This window comes from Cryptomeria japonica, chromosome 9 (assembly GCF_030272615.1).
Source record: "Cryptomeria japonica chromosome 9, Sugi_1.0, whole genome shotgun sequence".
In the NCBI taxonomy this organism is placed as follows: domain Eukaryota; kingdom Viridiplantae; phylum Streptophyta; class Pinopsida; order Cupressales; family Cupressaceae; genus Cryptomeria; species Cryptomeria japonica.
Genome location: NC_081413.1, coordinates 143,277,928 through 143,293,654, shown reverse-complemented (window position 1 = coordinate 143,293,654; position 15,727 = coordinate 143,277,928). Strand labels below are relative to the sequence as shown.

General features: G+C 34.2%; 1 protein-coding gene across 1 annotated transcript; it reads right to left on the bottom strand.

Moving 5' to 3' along the window:
• Positions 1 to 14,674: 14,674 nt before the first annotated feature.
• On the bottom strand, positions 14,675 to 15,441 carry LOC131059585 (zinc finger protein 1). Its single transcript, XM_057992654.2, has one exon. The coding sequence runs from the start codon at positions 15,344 to 15,346 to the stop codon at positions 14,750 to 14,752; it is 597 nt and encodes a 198-aa protein (XP_057848637.2). The 5' UTR covers positions 15,347 to 15,441; the 3' UTR covers positions 14,675 to 14,749.
• Positions 15,442 to 15,727: the final 286 nt, after the last annotated feature.

Genomic DNA, 15,727 nt, shown 5'->3' with positions numbered 1-15,727 from the left:
ATCTTGTCATAAGACTTATCTTGCTTCTTGCTGGGCTTCTCAATCTGTTCTTCAATTAGATCTTCAGTCTTCTGTGCTTAGTGATCACTATTGTCGTGTCACTGTTCTTCTATTTTGCTCGCATGCATTGTTCATCAACAATTTCTTATTTATGAACAATACCTAGCTGCTTAATCTCCTTGATCACATTTCTCATGATCAATCTTAGCCATCAGATCTTAAAACATGACTAGGTTCATTGTATCCTTCGATCTAAAAATGTTTTACCTTGCCTTGGAACTTGTGCTAGGTTATGACCGTTCAATCTGCGCTGTAGATCTATCTCTTGTATTTTTAATGTCGTCGATCCTCAACAAACTTCTTGCACGACATACCAATCATCTGATCAACTCCAGCACATTGGTATTCTACATTTAATAATGTATTTATCCATCCAATGCATTCTGTTATTACTCAGTAAATACTAAACTTCACTCGGTAGATGTTCTGCCTTGTTTAACCGATAGTGATAACCTTAGGGTTTACCGACTAGCATCTTGCTCGGTAACATAGAACAATATCAAGCCTTAACTAATTCTATAGCTTGAAATCTTTTCTCCTTCTTGTTCAGTCTTTGAATACTCATATATAGGATATCAAAACAATCAAAACAACATAATCTCATCACTGTCTAACACGGTAATAGTTGCCCATTGAATAACTTATTATTTCCCTTTTATTTTCACATTCATTCCGTGTCTCTTACTGACATCTTTATACTTATCAAAACATACTCATTAAGATATGGCAACATGATACTGAATCAGAAAATCAATTGCTTGACATCAATGACAAAATAATGTTATTAAGATAGTAATCATCCTTAATTATATCAACAATCTCCAACAACCTTCTCAATATCCTCATACCAACAAACTTACTGAGATGCTAACAATCTCCCTTTGTGAAAATGCTAACAAATAGATCTCTATGGATGGATGAATGATGAGTTGATCATTAACCTTGGAAAGATTAAAAGGGAGAAAAAGGGGATATTCTGGTATGGGAATCTCATTGTCTTCTTAATGCTATTTTTTATTAATGAAACTCTTGATTTTGAGAAGAGACAGTGGGAATTTGATATCCCGGTAGGCAAACAATTGAAGGAATCTATTGCTAGCTTGGGTAGCCAGTGAGATGATAAGGTTTGGGGTTATTTCAAGGCATTTCAGAAAGCAATGAAATCCAGAGAGAGGGTTCCTAAACATATTGTTGAGAAATACTCAACCAAGATCTGCTTTATGGTAAAAAAAGATGAAACCTTAATGGAAGTAGTTAAACCTTAGAAGATATGGATAGAGGAGATGGGGTATGAGGTTGATGCTGTGATTCTGGATGATTATGCTAAAATATTGATTGGTGCTCCAATTGATGAGGCTGAAAAGTCCTTTGGTACTACAAAGAAAAAGAAGCAAGAGGTTCAAACTGAATTCAATTGGAAGAAGAGGGAGAAACAACAAGGTAAGGCCAACAAATTTGTTGAATAAGTATCCCAGGACATCAAGGCCTTAATGGATGTTTTTTCGACAAAAGGAAGGAAGAGGAAAGAGCTTGAAATCTTCATTGAGCCTATTCCATCAGACTCTGGAACTGAAGATTACACTCCTTTAAAATTCAAGAGGGTATTGAGGAAGAAAGGTGAGGAGTCTAAGGAGGAAGAAAGGAAGTAGCCAGTAAGAAAGGTCACAATCAAGGTACCGACCAGCCAACCTGCAAAGAAAATATCTCCAAAGGAAACATCTCTTAAACCCTCTACACCATCCAATACTGGTAGAAGAAAGAAGAGGGATGACATATACCTTGCTATTGTAACCGGTAATGTATCTATAATCCCTCCCAAGACTTGTGCATAACTGATAGATGAAATCACCAAGGATGGTATGTTGAAAAATATACAACACTATTATGAGCAGTTAGATGATGATGAGCTGAAAGAAATTGAGGAAGCAGTTTTGTTATACCTGTCCATGTATTTAAGAAGGCTTTATTAGAAATTGAGAAGCAAATACCGACACAACTGTATGATAATCTAGATGCTAGGAGATTATCTACTATGGAGGAGGATAAGTGCATAAAAAATTCAAGAGTTATTAACTACTTGTGGTTTTATTACTCCAAATGAGTTAGATATGACCCTTGAAGTTGCAGATAGAACAATTTTCCGTAGCAAGCACAGGATAATTAGCCTTATGGCAGGTAGGGTTAATGAAATAATCACTGAAACCCACAAGGCATGGGTTCAATTCTTTGTCGACAACCCTGGTTTCTTCTCTTGACTGAAAGCTAAGACTGAGACTATTGACATCCCGACTGAAGGGAAAGGCAAAGGTGTGATGGGTGTCTCACATGCAATTTTGAAATATACTAAGGCATTGGATGTAGAGCCCCCGACAAAATCAAATGTACAGGACAGAGAGGAGATACCGATAGAAGTAGATAATATACATATACTGACAGATACACAAAATGCACAGGTTACAGATAATGAGGACAATAGTCCTCTGGATTAGAATGTACAGGTTGAGGGTACAGTTAATGTGGAACTGACAGTAACTGATACTACACCAAGTGGCGAACCCACCGGTGCAAAAGAGGATGTTATTAAAGGTATTAAACCATCAGAGGAAAAGGGAGAGGAATCTGATAGCCAACACATCTTTGTTGTCAATTGACACCTCCCAGGTAGAGCAGAAGAGCATAACTAAGATGAGTTCTATTGAGCTTATGATGATAGCTACTCAAAAGATGATGAAGAAAGGACCAATGGACAAAGGAATAATTGATCAGTCAATTCCAATTTTGCATTGACTTGTCCTAGAGTACTAGTTTGACAAAGGAGCAAGCCCATCCGACAAGCTCAAAATAATTACTGATCACATTTCTAAGGATTTCCAATCACTGCAGCAAATATCTAACTGACAGACATTGGAAAGATTCACTCAAGCTAAGAGAGCCACTTTTGATCAGTTGATTGAATCAGAAGAGAAAGAGATTACTGGCAAATTGTAGTTAATTGATAATGCTTTAAGGCAATGTACAAATATATATCGAGTATGCTACAACACCAGATTACTTACTACAGATATAGATAAAGGCATTAGAGACTCTTAGGATAAAATTGTAGGTATAGTCAATTTTTTTGATGGTTCCAATTCTTTGACTACATCTATTGATGGGCAGATTTTGGTATTAGAAGCTCAAATTTCAGCTCTTGAAAGGGAAAGAGACAAAATCATAAGGAGAGCTAAAGGGATCAGAGGATTGGTGAGTCTCCGGTTGGACTCCTTTAGTGTGCATAAAAAGGAATGCATTGATATGGTTAGCAAGCCCACACCGGTAGAGCTTAAGGAGAAAGAGTCCCATGCTCATAGGATTAATGGACTTGTATTAGTATCTGACACATTCAAATCCGGCTGAGGCACTTATCTAGAGCTTTTGGAGAAAACCTATCCTAAAATTTTCAAGTATATTTAGCTCCGATAAGGTATTTTGGGACACATTCTTTGTACAAAATTTCATTCTTTGTCCCAATTTTTGGTGTTTGTTTGGAATTGATGTCAAAGGGGGAGGTATAGGTGAAAAATAAATCCTTGACATCAAGAGATACATGGTATTTGTACAGATCAGGATCAAAGATGAATATTTAGCTCAGGGGGAGCCGTCTCAGGGTGAATCCGATAGATGGAAACCATTATCATTTTTCACATGAGTGTTGCCATCAATGCCAAAGGTGGAGATTGTTGTCTATTGACACTCATTTGATTGGTTTCATATGTTGTCATTGATGGCAACATGTTTCGACTTCATTATTTGGTTTGGTACCTCACCGACACCAACATGTATCTTCACCAGTAGGAACGATTCTATGAATACCGGCATTGGAGGCTTACATGATTTACATACAAGGTACCGGTATTGGAGGTCGACATCATTGGGAGATATGGCAATCGACAAATCATTTTGTTATTTATGTATATATGTAATAAGATGACATGTATAATCATTTTGTAATATCTATGTAAGCTGACATGAGTCATGAAGGACTATAAGGGTATATAGGTCAGTTATTAGATCATTTTGATGTATGAGGTAGAGTATGATGTTTGTAATGCAAAGATCATGTATAGGAGGTCATTTATGTATGGGATCAATATTGTGTAATGATCTGTAGATGATTTTGGATGTGAAGGTTATTCCGGTAAGGGTTTAAGGATTTCAGAACCGGAACAGTCAGAACTTGAACCAAAACTCAATCAGGCATAACAAATGCATTAAATGAGTTCAGTTTTATGTATTCAAAGTGATTGTAGTCAGTGAGAATCCTTTGTGTTGACCAGTGTGCTCTAGGCGGTAAGCCTTCTTGCATATGCAGGCCCCCATATTATGTAATATCTTTTCATATGGCCAGTGGATTGATATTGTGGGTCACAAATCCCACCGTGGTTTTTCCTCTTTGAGGTTTTCCACGTATAAATTCTTTGTGTTATGGTGTGCATTTGTGTGATTGGTTCATTGATTACTTTACTTCTTTCAATTATATATGTACCAGTTTACCGATTGGTGAATGTATGTTATAATAAGGTTAAAATTGAATATTCCGGCAGAACATTGATTCACCCCCCCTCTCAGTGTTCTTGGATTCCAACAATTTATTGTCCCGTTTTTTCAGAAAAAAATAACATAGCATGAAATGTGGTGCTCCTAAAACGTCAACTTTTTTTTAGAATTTTGCAAATCACTCTGGTGAGAAAGGAGCTAACACGTTGGAGTTTATGCCATATTTTTAGTCTAATTTTTTTATGAATATTTGAATTTTTATGAATTTCTGAAGTGGACACATCTTAAAACACAAAAATTTGAGTGTGCTCGCCCCCAAAATTTGTGAAAACTAATCAAAAATCAGTTTTTTAAAAAAATTGTGTAGAATGCAATCTAGTTTCTAAAAATGTAATTTTTTTCAAAATTGAATAAACGAGTAAAACTCTATGGCCAAAATATGACATGTTGGTTTTTGACAAAAAATGGACACACTAACAAAAGAAATTATGGATGAAGACCTTAACACTATCAAAATTTGAAAAGAATTATATGGTTGGATAGCTAACGAAGAGCTTGAAGATTGTATGGTGTTTTTTTATTGCATTGAAACACGTGCAAACTTGACGGAGAGCACGAACAAAAAGTTAGAAAATTTTCAATATTTGCTGGAAAACACGTCTCAGGCCTAAGAAGGGCGTCCAAGCCTTAGGCTTGGTGTTTCCCAAGGCAACACATTTGGCGCACACCAAATGGAAAAAAAATTGAAAATACATTTGGCGTGCGCCAGGCTTGGTGTTTCCCAAGGCGACACATTTGGTGCACACCAAATGGAAAAATTCATCTTTGCACAAAATTTTCTCTCCCCAATATATACATAAAATATAACATTTAAGTATAAGAATAAAAATGTGACTTATACTTTAAGTTATATTTTATGTATATATTATCAGGATGATTGAGAGTGGTTCCAGATCTTTAGGAGATATAATGTAGATTCTAGTTTTTAGAGTATTCATATAAATTTTAGACTTAGTCAAATTTCAGTAATCAACATGCTCATATCAACATTATCTCCCTGGTCTCTTCCTTACATTTCCCCTCTCTCTTCCTTAACCCTTGCCCCTCTCTCTCTTAGGTCTCTCCCTCTCTACTTCCTTCCCTCTCAGGTATCTCTCTCTCTCTCTCTCTCTCTCTCTCTCTCTCTCTCTCTCCCATCTCCCTCACCCACTCTCTCTCTTTGGTCTATCCATCTCTTTCTATCTTTCACTTGGGGTCTCTCTTTCTATCCCTCTCTCATCTCTATCTCTCACTCTCTCCCCCTCTCTTAAGTGTCTCTCTCCCCCATTATCTTCCTCTCCCTCCCCGTCCCCCGCCCTTTCTCTTACCCTCTCAAGTCTCTCTTTATTTCCCTCTATCTCTCATTCTCTCTCTCCCTCCCACTCCCTTTCTCTTTCTCTCAAGTCTCTCTCCCTATCACTATTATTCCTCCCTCCCCTACTATATTTCCCTATCTCTATTCTTCCTCCCTATCCTCAGATCTCTCTCTCTCTCTCTCTCTCTCTCTCTCTCTCTCTCTCTCTCTCTCTCTCTCTCTCTCTCTCTCTCTCTCTCTCTCTCTCTCTCTCTCTCTCCCTTTCTGCTTATGAAGTTGAATTATCGAACAAAAATTGATTTCAATTAATAAATGTAACTAGAATTGTAGATAAAACCTATAGAATATATAATATTTCACATACAAAAATGTTTCTACAATTAGAGAAACTCAATTTCAATCATCAAATTTATATATGCGATTTTGGATAATAGTTGTAATATGATTTGCATTAACCAAAATAGTCATAAAGTCATAAAATGTTTCATGTCGATAAGAGTATAGCATATATATCCAATACAATGATACGAGCTTGCCATATGGCAATAAAATGTCACATATACATAATATAAAATATATGCTAAAAAATGCCATTCAGACATACAATAGAGGCCCCTAGTCTATTTATTTCCCACTAGCACCAAGAAATAGATCACGAGTTGTATTCAACAGTTGAGGGGATGGAGATATATGCGATGCTGGTGTCTTTTGAATGCACTCACTAGTCCTACTTTCTAGACTTATTTGGAGCTCCAACTGATACAATCAAAACTATAAACATCAATATATAATATATATAAAAAATGAATTGTAGAATGACAAATAATAAAACAATTACTTATTGAAAACATATAATCACTCTGTTCATCCACAATTGGGGGATGATCATGCTCAGGTTTGACAAGGCCCTACAACAAGCATTATGATAGAAATGAAATTACATACAAGTATCATTACAATTTTCAATATAGACGATTAAAAGAACAATTGAAATGTACTAATTTGTCTCATACCTCTATCAAAGCTTCTAAACTTGCTACTACTATAGGAACACCATGATCCAATGTAGCTCGAACATCAAGAGGAGTATCTGATGTCAACAATTGAAAATGAAACAATAACTATTATTCAATTATCAAAACTACTAAACTTGTTTTACCACACTGTTAATGAATAAAGGTTACCTCGATGTAAGTGCCTCGACGAACTTCACTGGAAGGTGTCGATGTTGAAGCTCCAACACCAAACTATTTGACATCCAAAGTGACTTATGAGAAAACCATTAATCTAATGTTGACTATTCACATGTAAAAGTTGAATTATTTATTGGAAACCTACTTGATCCTTGATGGTGTTGTGTAAAATGTGGTTGGGGGAATGCCATAGGTAGTAAAAACACTTTGACCCTACAATTTTATCACAATCATTGTATTAATTTAGTTATTCTAACACTTCAAAATAAAATTTGATAAACAAAATTAAATGAAGTTGCAAAAATTTACCTAGGTATCAATGTCGAATGTCTCACTCAGCAGACACTCTGTCATGACCATATTCTCTGTAGCAGATGACTGTTGTGTAGGTGCATCTGGATTACTATCAGGGTGATAAGTGCAAATGGCCCTACATGATTGATAATAGTGAGATGGAACTCGAGGCCTATAAGATTCATCTGCATCAACATGTACTAGAGACTCAACATACTGTCTGAGCGTCCGAGTCAATGAGCTAATGGACTCTAAGGTATCCACCTCAACACTACCCTTCACAATGGAAGGAATAGTCATGTGCTCCACCATAGGTCTACCCAAGGGTCTCGGTGCTAGGTTTGGGTCACACTGTGCCTTTGCTTTGTCATGTGACGATCCTCCACCCCTACCTTGAAAATTTAGGTAGTCAAAATAGTTAGGGATCTCATTGAGGACAAACTCACAATAGAGTTTCCTCAAAAAGTACTGATGCACCTCATGATTATTACATGGCGGTTGATAAAAAACCATCCACCAGCTATCCCAAAAGTTATTCCTTATCCCTTCATGACCTGGCACCAATGGATAAGGAACCTCCTACATCCAGGCTGTAAGGGTTGATTGGATCTAGGGTCCGTGAAAAGTGCACATAGGTCAACTTTGTTTATTTTATTCTTCTTTATTGCAACATATGATAACTTGTTTGCATAAAATTGTGTTTCTTCTTCTCTTTTGTTGGACCACATATTAATTTGACCATTCACTGAACCTACATGGGCTATAATAGATTGTAGTGGCTCCGCAAGGCTTGTCCTATGAGAGGTTGTGGAATTAGGATCTTTCAGCCTATTTATCAACTCCTCAAGTTGTTTTCAATTTGCCCTAATATGTTTTCTTCTTTTCTTGGGGGATGTCTAGGAATTGGGGGAGGGGTTGGCTATGCCTCTTCTTCAGAAGGCTCTTCATGAGGAGGTGGTGGTGAGTTTTCAACATTTTCAGATGGATTTTGATTTCTTGAAATTTAAAACAACTTTCAATTTAAATACCTAATTTATTTTATATATTAAACAAAATTAGAGAGTAAAAAAATAGAAATACATACCTCTTCGACCCCCTCGACGTCGTGGTGCCATTTTGATGAAGATCTCACACTATTGGAAGCCAAAACTATGTCTCTATTTGGCATGTGTAGTCTGGAAGGCGAGATATGCAAGTCAAAACGTAGGTTTAGCAGAATATGGTTTCCAAAAAGCGATTTTCAAACTTTTAAATATGTGCTTTCATATTTGGTGCACGCCAAATAAGGCGTGCACCAAATGGCTTGTTGGGGACCAAAACGTTTTTTGGCATATTTTTGGCCCCCCATCTTGGTGCATTCGCCCATAGGTAGAGTGCCAAATGTGAGGCAATTTGTATTAGGATTTGTGGGTAAAGAGAGGAGTTGTGTGAACAGATCACTGGTCGTGAGGTAGTTCGTACTTGAGAGTGCGAAGCGGTTGTGGAGAGCTCAAAAGGATTGTTGCAGGTGGAAGAAAGAAGTCCTGAGCAGTGAGAGCTTGTAGTCATAATTGAAAGAGTGATAGAGATGCCGCCTCAAAGAGGAATGTCCAGAATTGAGGAGGTGTTGGAGAAATTTCGAGAGATGATATGAAATGATATCAGAAATGAGGTGAGATTAACTGTAGGAAATTCAAGAGATCATATGAGAAAAGAAGGAAGTGAATTGGAAGAACAAGAACACAAAAGAGAAGAGGAACAACTTGTAGATCTTGAAGAAAGATTTTTTAGGGTTCTTTTGAGAATCACAAAAAGTAACAAAATGGATGTGGCAAGATTATTTGAAACATTAAATTTGGATAAATTGATTAATTGGATAGGGGAGCTAGAAGAATACTTTGAAGTGGAGGAAATCAAAGATCCGCAAAGGGTAAAGTTGGCTCAAACAAAGTTGAAAGGACATGTTGCATTATGGTGGAAAGAGTTGCAGAAAGAGTGGGTAATGAATGGAGACCCTAAGATAACAAGATGGAGTCAAATGGTTACTAGATTAAAGAGAAAATTTATTCCTGGAGACTATGAAATGAAGTTATTCAAGAAGCTACAAAATCTGAAGCATAAAGATATGAGTGTAAAAGAATACACAGACGAGTTCAACAAGCAAGGAAGTGAGCCAAATCACAAAGGAAAAAGAGTTCTCATCAAGAGGATGTGGTAGTAACAGTAGAGGGTTCCAAGGTTATTGTTTCCAATGTGGAGAAGATAGTCATCATACTTTTGAGTGTCCTCAAATGAAAGAAGGTGCCAAGAAGAGTGTAGCAAGAAACCACTAGTGATTCTTGAATTGAACAAGAAGGTGAGTGCATAGCTATCTCGAAATTGAACGATCATCTCCAATTGTTGCTTTTGGACGGTCAATCTTAATCCACACATAGTAAGCAACATATTAAGCCTAGAGAATGTCAATCAACTTTGAGTGTTTAACATTTTTAAATCTAAAAGTCAAAACTTAAAGCTTAATTTGTGTGATTTAAACTGCCCGTTGCTAAAATTTTGCGATTGCTACAAAGAGTTCTTCATTGACCTTAGATACTCTTGGGCCTCTTAGTTTCTCTTTTTTCCAAAGTGTTTTCTTTGTTATGAACCATTTGTTCATCCTTTTGTGTATTCATCTGGTTGGTATAATGTGTTAACCTCGTTTGTGCTTGTGGATTTTGATAGAAGTTTGAATTTAATTTTCTTTCTCTCACCAGCTGGTGTGCTTGGCTTGTTTTCCTAATCTCATCTTTGTTGATTTTCCATTAACCGACATTGAGATTTGAAAGGTCATTAAAACTCACATTTAATACCTGTACATCATATTGGGAAAGCTGACGAATGGGCGAGGATGATGCTAATACCATAGTCGGAGATGGAATTAATAATAATTCAATATTTATAGATCTGATGAATAAATCTGAGGCAGCTTTAGAAGAACCCTACCAGAAAACTTTTTACAAGGATGTTGTAAATTCTAATTCGACTGGCGAGGCGTTTCCTATCTCATTGGCATTCATGGAGGACGATGGTTGACTACTGGGGATCGAAACTGTTGGAGTGGGAGCAGGAAGCCTCATTGGTGGAGGAGAAAACAAACCAGGAAAAGATGGCAAGATGTCCTCCCCGCCTAGAGTCCTCCATGTCTCTCCTAATGTAGATATGCTTCAAGGAAACTAGACTTCAAAGTATTGCTATTTTCTTTTTCTGTTTGGATACAAATTTGATTCCTTCAAGAAAAAGTTTCGATGAATGGATTGCCAATGTGTGGGGAAATAAATTGGGGTTATGTTCCTCTTTCTCTTTTTCTTTTTTCTTTTAGATATTTTGTAGAAGGGCTTATTTGTTGTCTTTTTCAGAAACCATGGAATGTAGGATAGAGTTGTGAAAAATGAATTTTGGAATATTGAATAGTTCTTGTTTAGGGCCTTCCCTTGGTTTCCAAATAATTTTTTTTAAGAAGCTATGGTTAAATCTTCACGAGTTGAGGAAAGTGTCTCCCTAATAGTAGAAATTCATTTCTGATGTCTTAAGACCTATTGTGAATGTGATATAAGTCGAGGAATCTAGAGTCACCCTCCCTCATTTGAATGCCATTTTTTATTTCTATTAACTTATGGTCTAATATCCCTAACGTTATCTCTATTCAATTGGAAATAAGACAATTTTGTGTAAAGTACAATTGCTTGGATCCTTAAATTCTTTTTTTCTAAATACAAAAAAAAATGTATGTGAAATACTATCCCATTCCCAAGGGTATAACTAAGGGTATTTTCAAGGCCAAATTAGAGAAATAAACTATAAATATATTACTAAGGAAGATGATAATGCTTATCACAACAGTGTGAATAAGAAAGAAATTAAAATGGAGGTAGAAGATAATGCCAATACCCTCAAGAATGAAGATGTCCATGTTGTTCATATAACCAAAAAAGGATAGCATCTCCCTATCTAACCCTTTATTTGATGTGGAATTTGAGATTATCCAAGCTAAGAACTCATCTAGATTCCCAAGCCTCATGTATGGATGACATGAAGGGGGTGAAGATATGTTGTGAAAACATTTTCAACAATTTCAGTCTTAAGAAATTTGTGTAGGATTATATTAAATTTGCACAACCTTGATATTCTCTTTATTTTTTATTAATATTTAGGATAAAGTGGGTGTCCCTAAGATTATGAAGCTCTAATATAATACAAAATTATGTCATGTCTAATAAAGATAATTTCATGATCATGTCAAGATTGATGTAATGAATGTAATTTCTTATAATTGATTTATATACAATTTAAAATAATTCTTATAAAACCCTCACCCTTTCTACACATACTTCTCTATTACCTAAAACCTACACATATTCACATTAATTAAATTATTCCATTTTCTTAGAATTAAAATAATATAGTAAATCCCATTTTAACTATTCTATACATATATGTAGATAAAATATCTATTTGAAAATAATTCCTCAAAATATCTTATATATAGTTAAAATAAATATATTAAAAGACCTTTCTTATATAAAAAAATAATAAATAAAATATTTAATATTCTACAAAATAAAACAACATGCTTACCTTACACGAACTGGTTCAAAATTAGTTGAAACGACAATTAAATACCAAACCAAACATTACTTATTTGATGGCTAATATGTTAATGACACTAAGAGATCTATATAGAGTAGGGTGAGAATATTTTGATTATCTTATGTATCATAGGATTCAGCATTTAAGATAGATTATCCACTGGTGATTCGACATGAAATTTATGAGAAAAGATCACTACACTAAATAACACATAATGAAGGATGCCAATAGTTTTAATAAATACAAATTTATTAGCATATTAAATGATAGGAGTGAGTGAGATGGAGCATCTTTTCTTATTTGGGTCTTTTGAATAATTGAAAAAAAAAAAATACTAAAGCATTTGGAATCTTTTATTCAAAAACTTAATAAGAAAATAATAAACTCTAAGTATTAATACATATATGACAATAATCTATTAAATGTGGTATGCTTTAGTTTTATTAAGATTGTTAGAAGGATGTTATTTTTTATATAATACAATCTATTTACATAATTTAATCTATGATAAGAATATATATAATTATTGGATTATTTTCAACTCTTTTGTATCAAAGCCATTCATATTGTCACTTGACTATTGTGAGACATATTTATTATGATTCACTTCAAATTGAATACACATTTTTTTTGGACATTTATTAAAAAGACTCCTAACTTTTGGTAATTTTAAACATTATATTTTCTCTAATAAGAAGACAATAATAATTCTAAAAATATATATAAAATTTATATATAATTTTAAATATAAAGGTTACCCCATACATTTAAAATGAAGGCACCTACCTAATTTTTCTTTCTCCTTCCGCTATATTGTGCAACCAATATAAAATATTTAAAAGAGATGAAAACTATAACAATATTTTTCAAATTTTTGTTTAAGTAGATCATTTCGAGACTTGTTCTCCTCATTGCTATGACTATTTGGTGTTTGTGTTGATCAAAAAAATATTTTTCAAGATAAAAAGATAATTTAACATATATAATCTTTTCTAGTGTATTTTTTTCTGGATTCGATTGTGTGTATATTTTTCCATCAACGTTTCGAATCACACTCTGTGATTCATCATCAGGATGAAAAGAATTCCCAAGACATGAAAGAATTCATCATCTTTCATGTCTTGGGAATTCTTTTCATCCTGATGATGAATCACAGAGTGTGATTCGAAACGTTGATGGAAAAATATACACACAATCGAATCCAGAAAAAAATACACTAGAAATGCAAAATGGATTGTGGAAATCTCATAGCTTTAATATATAATCTTGATAAATGATTTCAATAATTTGTTAAACTAGTATAAATATCTTAAATACATCTATCTAAAGAAATGTCAAGAGACATCAATTGAAACTATTTTATTTACCTTAAAACTATATTATTTTACTTTAAGATTTATTTACCTCATACCAAAACATTTAAATTTTATGGTAGATCAATATTTTAAAAGTAGCCTTGCTTTTATTATATATATATATATATATATATATATATATATATATATATATATATATATATATATATATATATATATATATATATATATATATATATATATATATATATATATATATATGTAAAACTTAATAATTTTGATTATGTAGAAAATATTACGTTTATATTTAATATTAATATTTTGACTTGTTAATGGTTGTCAAATTTAAGCTAAAAGATAATAATTTTTGTTAACATTAACAAATTTAGGTCATTACATTCCACCTCAATATTAATATTTTGACATGTGAATGGTTGTCAAATTTAAGCTAAAAGGTAATAATTTTTGTTAACATTAACAAATTGAGGCCATTACATTCCACCCCTTACTGCCATTGTAGAATGTCTCTCAACATTAATTGTATCTTATTAATAAATATTTAAATAATATAAATGACAATGAATTTATTTAGAAAAATATTTATAAACAAATTAAATAATTACAATTAAAACATACAATTAAAATTTAAAAGATATTTATATTGAAAAGTTTTAGAAATGTGAATAAAATATTAAAATAAAATAAAAACAGTTAATTTAAAAAAAATAAAACCATCTCATAAAATAATATAACTGTATAATGCTTCTGGATGTAAAAATGAAATTAAGAACAGCTAATATTCAAATAAATTGAAAATTATCATCAAGAGTTTAAAAGAAACCAAAAACAATAAGAACTCAAATGAATTGAAAATTACAGTCACGTATGAACACTCACAAGCTTCTCAGCAGTTCTGTTGTAAAAGAAAAATTATTAATATTCAAAAGATTGAAAATTGCCATCACAGAAAATAAAACTGAATTAAAAAAAAAACAAAAAAACAACTAATACTCAAACCTCTCATTAAATGTCTTAATGGTCAAGAGGTATTTGTACTTAAAGATATCCAAACTGATATTCTTAAGAATGATTTTTTACAGGTTTTGAACACCTATAACATAAATGTAAAACATCTTTGACAGAAAAATAAAATAAGAACACTTAGTATTCTGAAACTGAAGACCACAGACGAAAATAAGAACAGTCAGTATTCTGAAAATGAAGATCACATGAGAAGGAAAAAAGTGAGTTAAAAAACTGAGACAAGAACAGTTAGTACTCAAATGAATTGAAAACAACGGCCACAGACATTAAAATGAACTCCAATTTGTTCTGAGATCTGAAACCTCTCATTAAATAAGATAAAACACTCTATACATATATCTCAATATTCAACAAATATCTGTATTCAAGATATCTGAACTGGTATTAGTACCGAGCCTGAGGCGCAGGTCGACACACCCATCCTTCTCAACACCCTCAGAACTTTCTGAACCAATTTTCTCTTCCGCACTTCTCTCCCCAAAAAACCGGTGCACAGATCCTCCACCAAATGACTTCTCATTTCCTTCTCTTCCCTTCTTACACGAATAAACAGCAGACTCACACTGATCTAAAGTAAAGGGCAACTGAGGCCGACCAAAAAGCTCAAAACTTGCACCAATATCATCACTTCCGGGCGTCCGGAAAACCCTTTTCACTTCACGCCTTTCCCGTTTGTGGGCATTCTGGTGGCCTCCCAGAGCCTGGGAGGTCGGAAAAACCCTGCAGCAGAATCGGCATTCGAATTTCAGTTCAGAAGAAACCTTCTCTTTCTCGATTTGTATGCCGAAGATTCTGACAGATTTCTCCACTTGGCTTCCCCGTGATCGATACAAAAGGCCATCTGGGTCGAAGGATCTGCTGAAGGGAAGTTGAGAAAAAGCATGGACGGCCATGGGAGGCACCGGCACCATTCTTTTTCTGCCGAATTCTCTCACTTCTCCCATTCTGTACGCTAATTGTGCTATGTAGGATTGAGTAGTAGTGATGTTAATATATTGGGAGGGAGCAGGTGGCGATGTGGAATGTTGGAGAGTTGGGAAGTGCCATTTCATCTTATTCCTTTCATTCATTATTTCATTATTTTCTGTTTATAGAAGTGGCAATGGTGGACCAGACTCTGCAATTCCTTTCTTTCTTTCCTTCTATCAATTTGTTACGTCAACTGAGGCCCAGTTGTGGGAGCTTCACATCATTGCGTTAGATGAGTGTGGGGTTTTTTTTTCTTTCTCCTTTTCTTCTCACAATGCTGTAACTGGTTCTGTCAGATGTCTCTTTTCAGAAAGCTTAGCTCGTGTTGGGTTATGTACATCAAAGGATTTTCCTTA